Source organism: Sceloporus undulatus, chromosome 6, assembly GCF_019175285.1.
Source record: "Sceloporus undulatus isolate JIND9_A2432 ecotype Alabama chromosome 6, SceUnd_v1.1, whole genome shotgun sequence".
In the NCBI taxonomy this organism is placed as follows: domain Eukaryota; kingdom Metazoa; phylum Chordata; class Lepidosauria; order Squamata; family Phrynosomatidae; genus Sceloporus; species Sceloporus undulatus.
The window spans coordinates 87,002,097-87,019,245 of NC_056527.1; the positions used below are offsets into that span (position 1 = coordinate 87,002,097).

The following is a 17,149-nucleotide window of genomic DNA, read 5'->3' on the forward strand; positions in this document are numbered from 1 at the left end:
ATCTGTATATGTATATGTATATGTATATGTACTGTATATAAGTACACTTTTGTGTAATATGCCTGGTTCTGGGACTTACTAAAACAAATGACAGTACTTACCCATAGGGAAACTATACTTGCCCATAGAGGATCATTGGGGAATACTTGCCCATAGAGAATATAGAGACTGGGTTGCTAAAACATTCAACAGCAAAAAAAGGAATCCATAAATGATTCTCTATGGACAAATATTCTCCAATGATCCTCTATGGGCAAGTATTCTCCTATTATTCTCTATGGGTAAGTATTCTCTTATTCTCTATAGACAAGTATTCACCAATGATCCTCTATGGGCAAGTATTCTATTATTCTCTATGGGCAGGTACTGTCATTTGTTTTAGTAGCCCCCCCTGTTTCCTGTCACTAATGTGTGTGGTTCATTGTCCCTATTTTAAAGTTGTAGAGAGGTCTTGTAGCACTGTTGAGACTAACTGAAAGAAACAAATTGGCAGCATGAGCTTTCGTAGACTTCAGTCTACTTCCTAAATGCATCTGCGGAAGTAGACCTTAGTCTACAAAAGCTCATTCTGCCAACTTCTTTCTTTCTTTTAATCTCAAAGGTGCTACAAGACCTCTCTACTGATCCTGCAAACTAACACGGCCATATCTTTGAATTCCACCAGGTCTTTTAAAGTGTCGGTTGTTTTAGTGTTTTATTGTCCTGTTAACTTTTTGCAAGCTGCCTCGGGACTATGTTGGGGGGTAGAGGTCAAATCATATCAAGGCAGTAAAAAATACATTAACGCACAAGACATTACTCAACGCAACTGCATTTATGTTTGCAAAGGGCTCTTGTGCAGCACCTTTGAGACTTTGAGGTGTTGCAAGATCTTTTTGCAAACTGATTTTCCAGGCTATGTCTATGTATTAATGTTGACATTTAATAATAATAATAATAATAATAATAATGGCACAAACACACAAGTAAGCTCTAAACACATTTATGAATTCAATCAGGGGGAAATACACCCACCAGCTTGATTGATTGATTGATTCCATAGGCACAAATGCACATAAATCCAAGCACATTTTCACAATACACATTGACATACTTATGTGCATATATTCATTCCTGCATGCTCAACCTTCCAAAGTCAGCAGAGGTACAAACTTCCTTCTTATACTTTTAAAAAGTCCTTATAGGCAAATGCTCACATTCAGTGCTAATCAGTGCTTCTCTCACTTGCCCATGTGCTTTTTGTGATTTCTCACTCAAGATGTGCAAGCAAGGAACAGTTTGTGCTAGATGCAGAAATCAACACCTTGAAAAAATTGTCTTTAATGATAATTATTAATCAAACACAGTTCCATGTCCATGTTGCTGTCATTACTAATTCCAAGGTGTGCAATGTGTGGAAGTCTCTGAAACCATAAATGGGTGCTGAGCAGGATTTGGTCAGTGGTCAAAATGGCAGGGTTGAGTGTCCACAATTAGCAGAAGCTAATATACTTCACAGGATATAATATGCTTCGACTTCACAGAAGCTAATATACTTCAGATAAGTAAATCTGTGCATTTTTTGCACCTTATTAATTTTCAGAATGTGGACTACCTAGATTCAAAATTGGGATTTTAAAACACAAATACACACAGACGGACTGAATGTATGTATATAACTCTGGGCCATCAGGTGAGCAGCTTTGAGCGGGTTACTGCTCTACAGTTTTAGTTCCTGAAATGTCAAATATACACACTAACAGCCTATTATTCCAGAATGTGTATATGAATTTATGTGAGTGCCCACATATGGGTATGTCACTTCAGAATAATCATCTAATTTGCATACTGGGCATGCAACAGATTTGATTATTCATTTTTAGGGCCCTGGTTGAACCAAAAAGATGTTCTAGCCAGTGTGTAAGTGCTTTCCCATGGAAACATGTACCCTCCTACTGAACCTAACATATCAATGAGAACACTTATGTACTGAACAATATTCATACACTGACAGAGAGATGTGTGTGTGCATATATAAAGGTAAAAGTACATGTACACTTTAGCAGGACCAGTGCAGAGAAAACAAGTGTTAGCTGCTGTCTCACTGGATAGAAAGGGGGTTGTGGAAGCCAAAATGAGCAAAATTGATGAAATAATAGTAAATGCATACACCATAGCAATTAATCCTCTGTCCCATTTTTTCAGCTGCTTTAAAAATGTCCCAGTTTCTCTCTCTCCTCCTACTTTTCCCTTTTGTTCTCAGCTTACTTCAACTGCTGCAAACTGAATTCAATACGCAGAAATAGTTTGCATTCATTTAACATAGCAAGGGGGAGAGATAAGGCATGGAGGAGGGAAAATTTTGCCTTTTCCAGTAGGCTCAGGTGAAAGCAAACTCCTTCACCTTCTCTTAGCTTGTACAATTGGCCCTTCTTATACACAGATTCAAGCATCCACAGTTTGAAAATGTTAAAAAAAGTATAAATTTCAAATATCAAACCTTGATTTTCCATTTTTTTTATAAGGGACACCATTTTGCTGTGTCATTATATTTAATGGGACTTGAGCATCCACAGATTTTGTTATCTTGGAAGCAAACCCCAGCGTATAACAAGGGTCCACTGTATGTTCTACTTCGTTAATAATTTTTGCCTTCTTGACCACATTTGGTTGTTACTTGACTATACATTTTCATCTGTGACATGCGGAGGGATATAAGACAGAAACTCACACACTCTCACACACACAAACAGAGGAATATGGGGGTAAAGAGGCCACCAAATGCTTCTTATATTTCAAACCACTTACATCACACACCTTAAGGGCACTCCTAGTCCCCCTACCTCCCAACTCTCATACTGAGTATTATATATACACCTCAGTTACAGGGCTCAGCTTCAGACCCTGCTGGGTTTTCAGATTCCACTCATTCTGCAAACATTGCAATCCTTAGGTAGCACTGATCCATTCCTTACCATGTGCCAATTAAGCAAGCCCTTGGATATTTCCATTTCAGCAGCCTCAGGGCCATCCAGAATGATGATGGTTGAGCAGGAATATTAGATTCCAGGTCTCCAAGCAGCAGGCCCCTATTCTCAGACTGAAGGAGAAAGCCAAAAGGATGGGGCAAAAGGGCTCAACCTCATCAACTCCTGCCTGATCCTCCCACCTTAGCTCTGTCTTTACTCTGTTGAGATTCAGAAAGCCTTTATGGCAGACTTCTTCAATGTGGCACCCTCAAAAGACATTGGATTACAACTCCCATCATCCCAGCCAGAATGCCCATTGAAATAATGGGATGATGAGGGTTCTAGTTCAACTCCTCTGGAGCTGACCAGGCAGGAGAAAGGTCTTTTATGGAGATGTCACATTTCACAATGCAAAATTTGCCCACCTGAGGTCATGGTTTATAACAAGCAATAGATGGATGTACATGGGGTATTAAGCAGATGCCCTAGCCACTACTCTGTTATTTTTGCAATCAACGTACGTCACACTTTATAGAGTATATATACATTAGGATTATTAATGTTCTACAGCATTAACAATCTTTTAAACAAGAGGCATGGTAGATATCTGAAGAGTGATAAAAGTGAGATGTAACAAGGGGGAGAAGCAAGAAAAAGAGAGCAACAAGAAAGTCCTGAATTTTCTAGTAGGTGTTTTGTTGTTTTAACTATGCTAGGCAATTTACCCCTCTTATGCTAAGCAGGATTTGGAAAATTTGGGGTATTACAGTTCTCAGAATCCCCTCAGCATGGTCACACCAGGGATCTGAGAGGTTTTCTTATCTCTGGCTGGTGCTGAGCTCAGCAACTTGGTTCCTCAATGCATATGCTTGATTTTGGGAACTATAGCTTCCAAAAACAGCTGCCCTGGGGTCCTTTCAGATTGCATAGTTCTAGTGCTATGATTCCACTTTAATTGTCATGGCAACATCCATTGACATCTTACAAACTGTGATTTAGAGAGGAGTATTTAGAATTCTTGGCCAGAGTTCTAGTGTCTCCCCAAGCTACAAATCCCCCAGTTCCACAACATCTTGCCATGGTAGTTAAAGTAGAATATTATTTCTATAATGAGTGAAAGGGCACATGGAGACTTATGTCCCTGCCTGCCCCCATTTTATTATTGATATATACTGCTTACACCCCCCTTCCCTCTGGGCAGCCAATGGAGATCAGCAGCAGACCCGCACTCCTGTCCCCTACCATGTAGGGGATATTCCCCAGCCCACAAGTCTCTTTTACACAGATGTGGCACCCCTGGAGTCCTGGCACCTTGGACAACTGTGCCCTGGTCTGTAAAGAGAACTGCCCCTGAAAAGGAGAACAACAGAGGCAGGCCCCTTTCCCAATCCACCAAAGAACACTTTTACTGTGCCCACAGTCTCCAAAGGATTTTGATGCTCTGGGACATGAGGTTCCCATAGATCCCTTGACTTCTATAATGAGCCACTAATTGCAGAAACCAAACACAACAAGAGCAGTCCAATAGAGAATACATGCAGTAGCTGGGTTAGGCACGTCTACAAGCAAAAGTGAAATAGCCACGTATGGAAAATATCAAAAATATAGGCAAAAATGATAAGGATGACCGCTGCCTCTGGACATGCATGCACATACACATACATACATAACACACACACACACACCAAAAAAGATGTGCTTGCCCATTTCCCTCAGTAATGCTCTTGTGAAATACTAAGCACACCTTTCTTATGATTCTTGTTCTAGATCCGTCGGCGAAGACCGACACCAGCGCTGCTGTTCCAGTTGTCAGAAACTTCACCTGGTGAGTCTTGATTCTTCTTAAACTGGTCTGACTGGGGAAATGGTGGATTTGGAAAGTGGCAATGCTGGCTGGGAGATTCTGGGAGTTGTAGTCTCAAAAAGTTACTTTTCCAAGTAACAGTTCCAGGCTCCAGTATGAATACTGTACCAAGTCTTATTCTGGGCCAAACCAGAACATTGACTCATCTGGGCCACTGCTATCTCAGGCAAAGGCTGAGTACAACTATGTATCAAATCCAGTACAACTGTGCAAACTAGGTATGAAAACCCAGTTCAATGATAGCATCTTTACCTGATGATGACTGCAGAACATGGAAAACCAATGCCATGCTGGCTGAGGGATTCTGTAAGCTGGAATCCAAAAAGCATTGTTTCTGAGCTCCAGATAAAGAATTGAGGATTGGAATTGGCTGTCATTTTGTTTCCATGCTTCATATGCCAAAGGTGTTAACATACCTCAAGGGATGGGTAGGCAATGCAAAGGAGTTTTGCCTTAAGGAAGGAAATCTGTCTTTGTTATAAAATATTTCAGCAACTCTCAACAATAATACTGAAAAATTGGCTGGTAATATAATTGCCGCAGTGCAGATGGGGTAGGATGAAGCTGAGAGTAGTACAAGTTGTCCAGTGTGAGGGTAGGGTTGCCAGAGTGAAAACTGGAGACAACTCCTATATCTTTAATGGTCATGCAGAAGAGAGACATTCAGCAGGTCTTCCTTGTTATCTGGTTGCATGACATGCAGCGTCTGCTGATGTTTTCTCTTCTACGCAACCATTAAAGGTAGAAGAGCCAGCTCCAGTTTTCAATCTGGCAACCCTATGCAAGGATGGGAATCATATGGCCCTCCAGATGTTCTTAGACTGCAACTTGTGTTACCCCTAGCCAGGATAACCAATAGTGAAGAACATTAGCCTTGCAACATCTGGAGATCTGTAAGATTCTCACCAGTGACCTAGTAAGTTGGGCCAAGAGTTGAAGTAGAGACTTCTCATTTTATTCTCTATCGCTGGCCCATGACTCAAATAGGAAGGACAATTCACCTTACCATACAAGTGCCCCCCGCAACGCTTTCGTTATGGGCCATATGTCACCATCTGAGCAGTTCCATTCTCTGAGCCCTTTCACACAATACAATTATAGCACTGCTTCTACTTTAACTTCCATGGCTCCATCCTATGCAAATTTAGGATTTATAGTTTAGGGAAGGGCATTTAAAATTATCTGCCAGGAAACTCTCATTCCTCACCAAACTACAAACCCTGGGATTCCATAGGGCAAGGCCATGGCAGTTAAAGTGGGATCATATTGTCGTAAGTGCATAGTGTGAAAGGCGTTCTCTGTCTCTTAAAGATAACTTGGAGTAACAGTAGTGTCCTCTACCCAATTTTCTGGAAGTAAGCCCTATTGAATTCAGTGGGATTTCCTCTTGAGTAGATACTGAAAAGAGTACACATCCCAAATGATACCCAGAGTTTAGAATGTTAATAGAAAAGGCTTAAAATATTTTGCCTACTGTTGCTGAACTTGAAAATGCAGTACGTAATTTTATGTTAGTATTGGGTGGAGCAGTTTTTAGAACATTATGTTAAAATGGTTAACCATTAGTGCACTCAGAAGTCTACTCTGGTTTATGTTAACGTCAGATGGAGACAATTTTAACACATTGTCAATATGTTAATCATTCACGTCAGAAACTATAGGATTGACAGAGAAAATGGCATATAATGCTTCTGTTGACACTGTTGCCTACGAGTGCCAAATTTTATTTTTGGCTCCTTCAGAAATGTTCTTTTGGGAACTTAAGTTGCCCTCCCAAATCTGACATTTTCCAGAAGCACAGAAATCCCACGGTCAGATTGCTGGCTGGGGGTGCTGGGCTTTGTAGTCCAAAACACCTGGAAAAGACCAGTCTAAGAAAGTCTATCCCTAAAACAATGTGCCTAACAACCTGTGCAATTGAGCTTTGACACTGATTTGATGTATCTCTTTGTTTCTTCCCACTACCACCTCTATCCAGCAACATACACACAATTAACTCACTCTTGAAACATCATGGTTTACTTGAGAGAAGATGGCATAAACTTAGAAAAATCTTTCAAAACATCTCTAAAATTGACTTTTAAAAATAACTGTATAAAATAACTGAAAAATCTTATTTACTATAACATATATTTTTGCTATTTACAACACTACCTCAAGGGGTAACTCAGTCATGCCCTTGTTGCAAAAGGGAAAGGAAAAGTAACTTTATGTGTTTTGTAACACAAGCCAATGACTTGTAGCATTCTAGTGTTAACATAACATAACATAACTTAAAAGCAACTACAGTATTTAGTTCAATGATGGGCAACTCTTGGGTATTGAACCTCAAGGAAACCTTAGAGGGCCAGACCCATCGCCACACTCACAAAGGAAAAAAGCTACTCCTGTTTTGTTTTGTTTTTTGCCTCCAAAGCCTCTTAGACGGGGGCAATTTTGCCATGTTTTTGGCCCTCTGGGTCATTTTGGGCTATGGAGGGATCTTTATTTTTTACAAAAGATAGTGATGGGAAATCAATTTTCAGGTCACTCTCTGTTAAAAAATGATCTAAAACTTCCCAGGGTACCAAAAATGTGGTGAAAGAAGAGTCAATTTTAAGTAGTGGTTTGAGCGTTGGACTACAGCTCTGGAGATCAGGGTTTGATTCCCCACTCGAGCATAAAAACTCACTGGGTGACCTTGGGTGAGTCACACTTTCCCAGCCTCAAAAGATGTCAATGGCAAATCCCCTCTGAAAAAACATGCTAAGAAAACCCTATAATAAGTTCACCTTAGGGTCGCCATAAGTTTAAAAAATGACTTGGAGGCACACAACAACAACAACAATAACCTAAACCAGTATCTAATGGTTTTTGAAATAACAAACTATTTTAAAGTCACCTTCCAACTACTTTTAGAAACGGAGGAAGAAAATTCCCTATGGCAAATTACCAACCACCACTCTCCTACTAAAAGGTCACACAGTATTTCTCTTCCTTGCCAAATCAGAGTTTAGAAAAGTTTGTTACTTGGCCCTGCTTGCAGGAGGATTCTCAGTTGTAGTCCCCAAAAAGAAACTTCTCCAAGCTCTGTGGCTAATTTCAGATTCTTTCCAGGAAGACTCATCCTCAGAGCTTGTCCCCATTCTCAAGGCTTAGTCCCGGGAGCTGGAAAATAAACTGTTTTTCTGGGTCTTTCCTGTGTAAGGTGGGCCGTCTTCCAGCCCCTGTCCCTCTTCTCCTGGACAATAGTTTGCCTGTTGTCCAGGGATAGGTTTGGGTGTACAGGACAGGATCTACCTATTCCACAGGTTGGTTCCCTTCCAAAGAACATTCCATAATATACCCTCCAGTTATGTTTATTTTGCCAAGACACTTTCACGGCCAAAACTGTGGATGAACAGAGGTTGTGTGTGTATATATTTTCTTAACTTCAGCTGTAAGCTGCCAGTGGCTGTCTGTACTTCAGACCTCAGGGTTGAGCTCTGAAAGTGAAATTTCTCATAGCACATATTGGGTGATACATTCGCTTAATTTTGCAGTGAGACCTTCTAATCTTAATGTGTTACCAGAAACCATGATTTATCAGAATTTTTTTTTGTAAGACTAATCTTTCTTTTGGACTAAAACTCCTAGAATTCCCAGTCAGCTTGGCCAATGGCCATTGTGTCTGGGAGATTCTGGGAGCTGCCGTCCAACAAAGGATCTTGTCCAAGTTCTACTTTTACTTTCTAAGGGCCCGAACAGACAGGCCAAAATAATGCTGCTTTGGTTCATTTTGGAGGTATGCTGTTTAAATGATGCATGTGTCTTAGGAGGCCAGAAGCCCTGCCAAAGCCACATTCCAGTCCTAAGGATTGGAATGCAGCTTTGGCACAGCTTCTGACCTCTTAAGATATGTGTGTCATTTAAACAGCATACATCCAAAGTGACCCGAAGCAGCTTTATTCTGGCTTGTCTTTCGGGCCTTAGGTTTATTTTTTTTAACCCCAAGTGGCTATAGCAACTGAGTAGTGATGATAAGAGTCATAAGGTAAAGTCAGCACTCTGTATCCACGGATTCAAGCATCCACTGCTTGAAAATATTCAAAAATATATACATTCCAAACAGCAAACCTTGATTTGGCCATTTTATGGAAAGGACACCATTTTGCTATCGTATTTAATGGGACTTGAACATCCATAGATTTTGAGATCCACAAGGGGTCCTGGAATCAAACCCCAGCGGATAACAAAGACCCCACTATATGTAGAAAGTTGGCTCATACTGAGCCAACACTTTGGTTCATCTAGATTGTACGCCATGGGCAGGTTTTCTTTATCCATTTTATTGTTTGTATGTACAGCGCTGTGTAAATCTACAACACTATATAAATAAAGCATAATCATCATCATCATCATCTAGTAGAGTATCATCTTGCAGTATCTATTTGTTGTGTTTAGACAGGTGTCTTTCACAGCCGTGTGTAAAGATGCCTGGGGTTGAACTTAAGACCTTTGGATGCAAAGGATGTGCTCTGTACTGAGCTACAGCTCACTACACAAAGGTGCTTCATGCAAGTTTGAACATGTGGAAATCAACTGTACCTGCAGACATTTGCACCAATAAGGATGTATTTAGTTACTAATTTTCTTCTTGAAGGAAGCAACAATTAATTTCAGCAATTTTCTTCTTGCCATAAGAAATTCTTTGAAAATCATGCAGTTTTCAAAACTTATTTACAATTTACATTGTGCAAAATTTACACATGATTGTTTTACACAGGAAACAGCATTTTCTATGCCAAAAATAATATTTCAGCACAGAAATGTTATATTCTGCATAGAAAACACAGTTTTCTGCCAAAACAAACATGTGTAAATTTTGCACAGAATAAATTCAAAACTGTGAAGAATATCATCAATCCACAATTTTTTCCCGTTAGGATTTCTCAATATTTGAAAAACATATTTGTTTGTTTTTAAAAAAAATCATTTTTTAGTATATTCAAATATTCTTTCCATTCTATCTCACCACTGAATCAAGCAGTCAACCTCCATGCCCACTGAGGATTAGAAAGCTGAATTCATGAGATATGCTGTGGAAAAAAAATTTGAATCTTCATATTAAATTTTGTTAGAATACAAAGGAGACACAAATCCTTTTAATGCCAAATTAACATAAAACGTTACAAATCCATGGCAGGATCTCTTTTAATTTCTTTAGAAAGCAAACACAGATTCCCTAGGAGTTACTGGGCCCATCTGGATTTCCCTTTGGCTTGACATTGAACTATTTCGCCTTGGCTCCATTCATCAAGAGATCCTATGGCCTTAAAGAGATGAACATGGTGGCAGCTGTGATGCGTAATGGATCTAACCACTTAATTACTGAATGGGAAGAAACACACCAGCATGGTTCATCAATCCAAGTGCTGCTTGAGCATAACTACAGGGAAGGAAATCCTATGCAGCCTATTCCATCCTGAAGCAAATGTAATGTTGGCTATGATGACCTAGGAGAGCTGTTCACATATCCCCCCCCCCCCCCGACAAAAAAGTCCCTAGCAATATGCTAATTGAGATAGATAGATAGATAGATAGATAGATGCATAGATGCTAGTATAGAGATAATAGCTATCAAAATCAAAATGCAAGAGATCACACAGTAGCAAGGAAGGCTGTCTCATAGGGGTCTGTGGATACCTTTAGTTATATTTTCACATGCTAAGCACTGATGCGGAATGTCTAGGTCCCTGTCTGCTCTGCCTTCTTAGGGTTCTTGATCTTTAAAAGTGCTCTTTATAGAAAAAATGCTTTCAAATAAAGTTATCCCCTTCCCTACTTACTGTGAACTCCCAATTTGTATTGTTTGTTTAAAATTGATCAAATGTGGAATCATTTCATGTGGAGCTCCCTCCAACAGTTGTATTTTAAAAGTTCACTTGCCCAAGCTGTCTGAATATATGAACTAGCCTTCAGCAACACCAGTTTCCTATGAAACAGCCCCCTGGGCATGAATATAATTATCTGGATCATCAGTGTCTTAAAATGAAAGGCTTCCTTCAAGTTCTATTTGTACTAATTGTGTTCTCTTTTCTTGTTTCCTATATTTCCCCCTTTGCTCACTAAAGAAGAGGAAGGATCTCCATATCAGGTCAGTATTTTCAGTTATACTCACGTGTAAAAGGCAGAGATAACTGGCCCTACCATTAGGGCCGGGTGAGGCACCAGCCTGAGGCAGCCGGTTTGGGTTGTCAAGAAATCAGACAGGAGGTTTTGTGGGTTAGTTATTTGTGGTTGTTGTGTGCCTTCAATTCATTCTTGACTTATGGCAACCCTAAGGCGACCCTGTCAAGAGGTTTTCTTGGCAACATTTGTTCAGAGAAGGTTTGCCTTTGCCATTCTCTGAGGCTGAGAGGATGATTTGACCAAAGTCACCCAGTGGATTTCCATGACTGAGAAATAATTTAAACCCTGGTTTCCAGAGCCCTACTTCAACACTCATTCTGGCACACATTAGTTATTCATTGTGTTTTTATTCTTATTTTAAAACAGGGGTAGAAATAAGAAGAGGGAAGCCTCTTCTAGAAACTGGAGAAATCTAGGATTTTGTTTAGGGATAACAATATTGGAGCTTATCACTTTGGCCAATAAACTGGCTTACCTCTTCCAGCTTCACTTCTGGATACGGGATGCCCCCAAATCATAACATTATCATAACTAAATCGCCACTGATCTACATGGGATGCTGCTACCTGGATGCATCCCGGGTCAAACCCTCACTCAGCCCGCACTTTTTCAAAGTCAGGGAGGTTCTGATTTACAAATTGGTCGCCTGTGCTTGCTTCGGCAGCACATATACTAAAATTGGAATGATAGAGAAGATTTGCGTGGCCCCTGTGCAAGGATGACACGAAAATTCGTGAAATGTTCCATATTAAAAAAAAATGGTTGCCTGATCATGGGAAAGACTTTCACACATGACCTGGCAGGGAAGCACCAGTGAAAGTGACCACACAAATCACTTTCACTTGCAAGCGCACTGAATCCATCCATCACTTAGCCACCTGGGAAGCACAAGTGAAAGTGAAAATGCAAATCACTTTCACATGAAAGTGGGCTGAAACTTCTACTGTCACTTCCAGTCTTTTGTAATAACGGAAGAACCCATTATTACCATGATGGCTGAAAGCATTTTTGAGCCTGCTTTCATGTGAAAATGATTTGCACTATCATTTTTACTCAGGTCACAGACGGAATAAGGATGGGGGAGCAATCTTCTCTTTCACACAGACACAAACACACAAACAGAGAATATCTAGAGGTGAGAGAGTAAAATTTCTCAAAAGGAGGGCTGCTGATTTCCTCCTTTTTTCTTCTAACAGAGGCTGTAGTGGAAAAACACATATGTTTTCCTGTCACTGACACCAAATGTAGCAAAACAATTGTTCCTATGTTTCCCTTATTAAAACCATGTGCTTGGTCAATGGAAATTCATGCCAGAAGGCTGTCCATATTATAAAACCTTTACAGCTACCATCAAAACAAACCTCCTGTGCCTTCTAGAAATGAAGTAGCTAAGATCCTGTAGCATAGAGCCTGGAGGCAAGACAAACACAACTCTGAGATTTAATAAGGGAAATATTTTTAAAAGGGAGTAAAATATATTTATTTACTGCACCTTAGAGCAGCCTACTAACAAAAGTTCTCTGCAGAGTTTAAAGTCTGCTGAAAATATAAAATGCAACAGTGACACAATAAAACAGTGACCAAAACAGAATGTAAAACCAAAATAAAACTGGCAACAGAAAATAAAACATTTAAGCATGTAGAACCAAATTAAAACCAGCAGCCCAATAAAAACACAAACTTATAGGACCACTAAAACAGTTTTTAAGGCATGGGAGAATAAAAGACCTGTTCCAAAAAGACAATAATTTGGGTGCCAGATGAGCCTCTTTGAGGAGAGCATTCTACATAGGGTTGCCAGGTGAAATAATGATTTAATGACTATGTAGAATTGGGAAATTCAGCAGGTGTTCCTTGCATAAAATGTTACACTGCTGAAATATCCTTTTCTGCCCAGCCATCAAAGGGACAAGAACCCTGTCCCTTATTTTACCTGACAACACTAATTCTACAACTAGATGCTACCACTGAAAAGGTCCTTTCTCTTGTAGACACTCATCTTGCCCCTTGGGTTCCTTGTCACTGTTTCTAACTTTAAGATTACTAAGCCTGCATCTGTACTGCCGAAATAATTCGGTTTGACACCACTCGAATGGCAAATGTGATTACAGCAGCCTTCCTGTCTGTAGCTGACTTCAAATCCCAGAATCCTTTGTCATCGGTTGTACAATATTTTCTGTGGCTTCTGGGAGTTATAGCTGAATATGTAAAGGATAAAAGGTTGAGATCAACTACACCAGAGATCACCAGTGGAGATGTCTAAGTACTGTTGCCAAAAAAGCTGGGGGTCCCAGGAGGGCACCCACAAATTAATATAGTTTAGGGAGATTTTAATAGCTCCAATAAAAATTATATTCAACATTTAGCCAAGGATCAACCCTGTGTATATCAGTTCCAAATCCCAAAAAACTCCAGGGGCAATTTCAAATAGGTTTTGTAGTTTTATTAATGAATTAATCTGCACACATACAAAGACACACTCTCATATGTACACACAAGAATTAATGAAGCAAAGGTGGGAGAAAGTGAAGAGTGGAGGAATTGCTAATGGTAATACTGTACTGATCATGAAATTTGGTTCAAATCAAAGGGCGTCCAGAATGGCCACATCAACAAGTGGGGTGACCGGGTTGTTGTTGTTGTTGTTGTTGTTGTTGTTATTATATTTTTAAATGTTAACAGACATCTGTACACATCCATACATTAGATATGAACAATAAAACAAGTGAAGACATTTAACAAAAGAACCCCACCACATCACACTAAATGCTCTCCAGTTGTGCCCCTTTTGTATGACAGAATGTTCCTCCCCTGCCCTCCTGGTCCCTACCCTTCACCCAACTTGAACACTATGTCTGATTCCATTACATATTAAAATAGATTTCCTAATCTCTATTCCCCATCTATATCCTTTATTCACATAACATACTTCTCTCCTTTAACTCAAATCCTTTCTTCTTAAGAATTCCCCCCCCCCATCTTCATTAATTAGTCTTATTTCTATCCTATTTCTATCTTTTCTTATCCTCCTTTTCCAATTTTACTTTCAGACCAGGCTAGGGGTGACTGTCTTATTGAGGAATCTAGTAGAAGTCAAACAGACTTTCTGTCCCGCTTCAGACGAGATCAAATTGCCAGTTTGCAGGCAGTGGTAGATATACTCAAAATCATATCCTGGGGCTTGGAAGGAATGGGGCCTGACCTTGGGGTAACAGGACCTCACTAAACTATGAATCCCAGGATTCACAGGGTGGGGCTGTGAGCATTAAAATGTTATCAAACTGCTGTAGCTGTAATGTAAATTAAACTCCTTAAGACCAGAATGCAGCCTGAAAAGGGAATTCCCAGGGAAGCGGAAATCAATTAGCTCAGGAATTCTCAAACTGTGTGCCCTAGTGAGCTGTGAGAGAGGAATGAATTAATTAAACTTCTGAAGGCTCCATGAGCCCAAAGTATTTGCTTGCAGCCCGCTGTGTTTTCACTGCTCTGGGTTTGCCTCTTCCATCATCCTTTCTTTGCCTGGGTAATTTCACCTGATGTCTGCAGCAAGGATGGTTGCATATTCCCAGAGGCTTGACTACAGGAATTTTAGAAGTACTGTAGCTGCTCTAAGAAACCAGTACCTGTAGCCTTCCCCTGTGTGTCAGTACAATGCTTATTTACAGCTATAGTACTTATACTGTATTTTATTATGGAAACAACTGCATTTTTCCTATAAACTTACCTTTGTTAAATGCCTTAAGGGGGAGCCTGGTGGCGCAGTGGTTAAATATCGCTACTACAGCCACATGGTTGTGAGTTCAATCCCAGGGCTCCAGGGTTGACTCAGCCTTCCATCTTATCGTAGATCGGTAAAATGAGTACCCAGCTTTTTTGGAGCAATTGGCTTACAGATTGTAAACCGTTTAGAGAGTACGGAGTTCACTGATAAGCATTATAGAAATGTAAATGCTATTGCTTTTGCCTGGTCAGTTTGCAGTTTACAGTACTTACAGAACTCTGAGCAAGACAAATGCTTAAAATTGTGTTTTGCTAGCAAGAAACCCTTGACTGATTCTTTCATTTGTCCATTGTGCTGATGTTAAGGGGGGAAAACCCTTTCAATATTTACATTGTGACCTCAAGCAGTCCACTGCCTAACACATTTGCTGTCCTATTCCCCTCCAAAAAACAAATGCAGCCTGAGCTCTGGGGGCAAGTCTTTTCTGCTGCTGCTGCTCCTGTTCCTAGGCAGGGTGATCAAATGTCCTCATCGCAAAGGATGACAAGGCATCATAAAATGTAGGACATTCAAAAAGATGTAGGATGTTACAAAATAAATGCTTAAAACACTCATATAAAAATGTAAATGCACGCTTCTTAATAGTGCTCAAAATGGAGGACATTTTGGAATTCCTCCTGGACAGAAGGTTGAAATGTAGGGCATGTCCTAGAAAAGGGGGACATCCAGTCACCCTGCTCCTAGGAAAAAATGCCTTTAGAAGGATCCAGCCTATCCTCCTATTTGTAGCAATAACAGGCTGCCAAGTAAACTAATTTCTCAAAAGGGAATCGCAGATGTGGTGATGCTCAATGGGCTTTTTAGTCATGCTCAAATTGAAGGACATTTTGGAATGCCTTCTGGACAGAGGGTTGAAATGTAGGACTTGTCCTGGGAAAGGAGGGTGTCTTGTCACCCTGCTTTAGGATATTTAAGCCCTGAATGCAAAATACTCCACCCTTAACTCCAGATCCAAGGATTCCATAAGATATTGCTGTGGTAATCAAAGTAGGATGTAGTAGCATGAAGGGTCCACTGATAACCACACTAGGCCCAAGGGTCTGTAGCCGGCAAGTGAATTCTGTGACAGGTTGCCATTGAGCCTGCCAAAATTGCTGGAACCACCAGCAAGTGCCTGATGCGAGGCTTGTATCTCACTCCCTGCTCTGGGCTTGTCTCCTTTCAATCCGGAAACATTTTCAAGTCCATGATTCATTCAGAAACACAGGAGGTGGGTGCCACAGAAGGCACGTCAGTCATACTCTTACGTATTCTTGACAGCTGATCTTTTTTGGAGGCTCAGAATTCAATGTGCCTCCAACTTTAATTCATGGGGAGAAAAAAAAGTGAATTAGTGAGTCAGAAGAGTGAAGATGAAGAAGCTCATTATCAGTTTCAAACACCGCACCCCCAGCAATTCACCTTCATACTTCATCTCCATACAATCCACTTTCAGCGATCATGGGAGCTGAGCATTTCCCCTGTTTTTTTAATACAGAGTTCACATCCGACCACTATACTCTTTAAAAAGGGAGGGGAAAGAGAACACCAACACATGCAACTCCCCCGCCACTGGATGCTCACACTTCTATTCCCATCTTGTAGTGAGGCCAGGTCCAGAAAAAGTTATTTTCGGGACTAGCCATCCTGGAGCAGATTCTGGCTGCATCGACACTGCAGAAATAATGCAGTTTGATACCGTTTTAACTGCCATGGTTCAATGCTATGGAGTTCTGGGAATGGTAATTTGTTCTGGCATCAGAGCAGAGCTCTGCATTTGCAGCTGTTTGGGTAGCTTTGGCACAATTTGGAGGGGAAAACTGCCCCAAAATCAACATGGAAAAAATACTACAAATGTAAAGGAGGGCTGTTGGAGGCATCAAGAATGGTTTGGGGGCTGCAAAGGTGCAGTTTGGGGGCAGACTTCCCAATTTCCAGACTACAGTGTGTTTTTTGTGTAGTTTCCCCCCCAATTATTATGCATATTTGTAGGTTTATTTTATGCACACTTTATTTCTACAAAACATCCCATATGGCTCACCAGTGTGTAAATTCTTAAAGCAAGGTGCATTCCTTCCTGCGTTGAATCTTGAGAAGTATGAAAAGCCTATGGACCACAGGATCCAGCAAAATTCTTTTCTGCCTCAAATCTGCATTTCTTCCTTGTAAGCCCTTTGTTTGCTCACTGTAATGTGGTAAGCAGTTTGTCTATGGAAGGAGATTTTTGGACTTTACTCAAACAAAAAGGACCCAATGCAAAGTCTGGCTTGTTAATTTCTCCTACACTGCTCTGCAGGCCTGTGGAGCAAATATATTTTTCTCTGCCTTTTTCTATGACTTCCCCTTGATCTTCAATCACATCAGATTCCTCTTGAATACAAGACAAAGTGCTGTACTGGAATGGGATCCGAGGATGGAAAGTCAAGA

At 40.4% G+C, this 17,149-nt stretch overlaps 1 protein-coding gene and 1 non-coding gene across 4 annotated transcripts in view; both read left to right on the plus strand.

The window, feature by feature from the left end:
• The window catches only part of PPP1R1B (protein phosphatase 1 regulatory inhibitor subunit 1B), a 92,913-nt gene that overhangs the window by 815 nt on the left and 74,949 nt on the right, over window positions 1–17,149 (plus strand). For 2 of the 3 annotated variants that reach the window (XM_042476201.1, XM_042476198.1), the window contains exons 2-3: window positions 4,716–4,773; window positions 10,905–10,927. In XM_042476201.1, coding sequence (XP_042332135.1) covers window positions 4,716–4,773; window positions 10,905–10,927 — 81 coding nt within the window. The remainder of the gene's footprint in view (window positions 1–4,715; window positions 4,774–10,904; window positions 10,928–17,149) is intronic. The other variant, XM_042476200.1, reaches the window with a different exon arrangement.
• On the plus strand, window positions 11,611–11,715 carry LOC121935838. Its single transcript, XR_006104865.1, has one exon. It is a non-coding gene; the product is annotated as a U6 spliceosomal RNA (small nuclear RNA).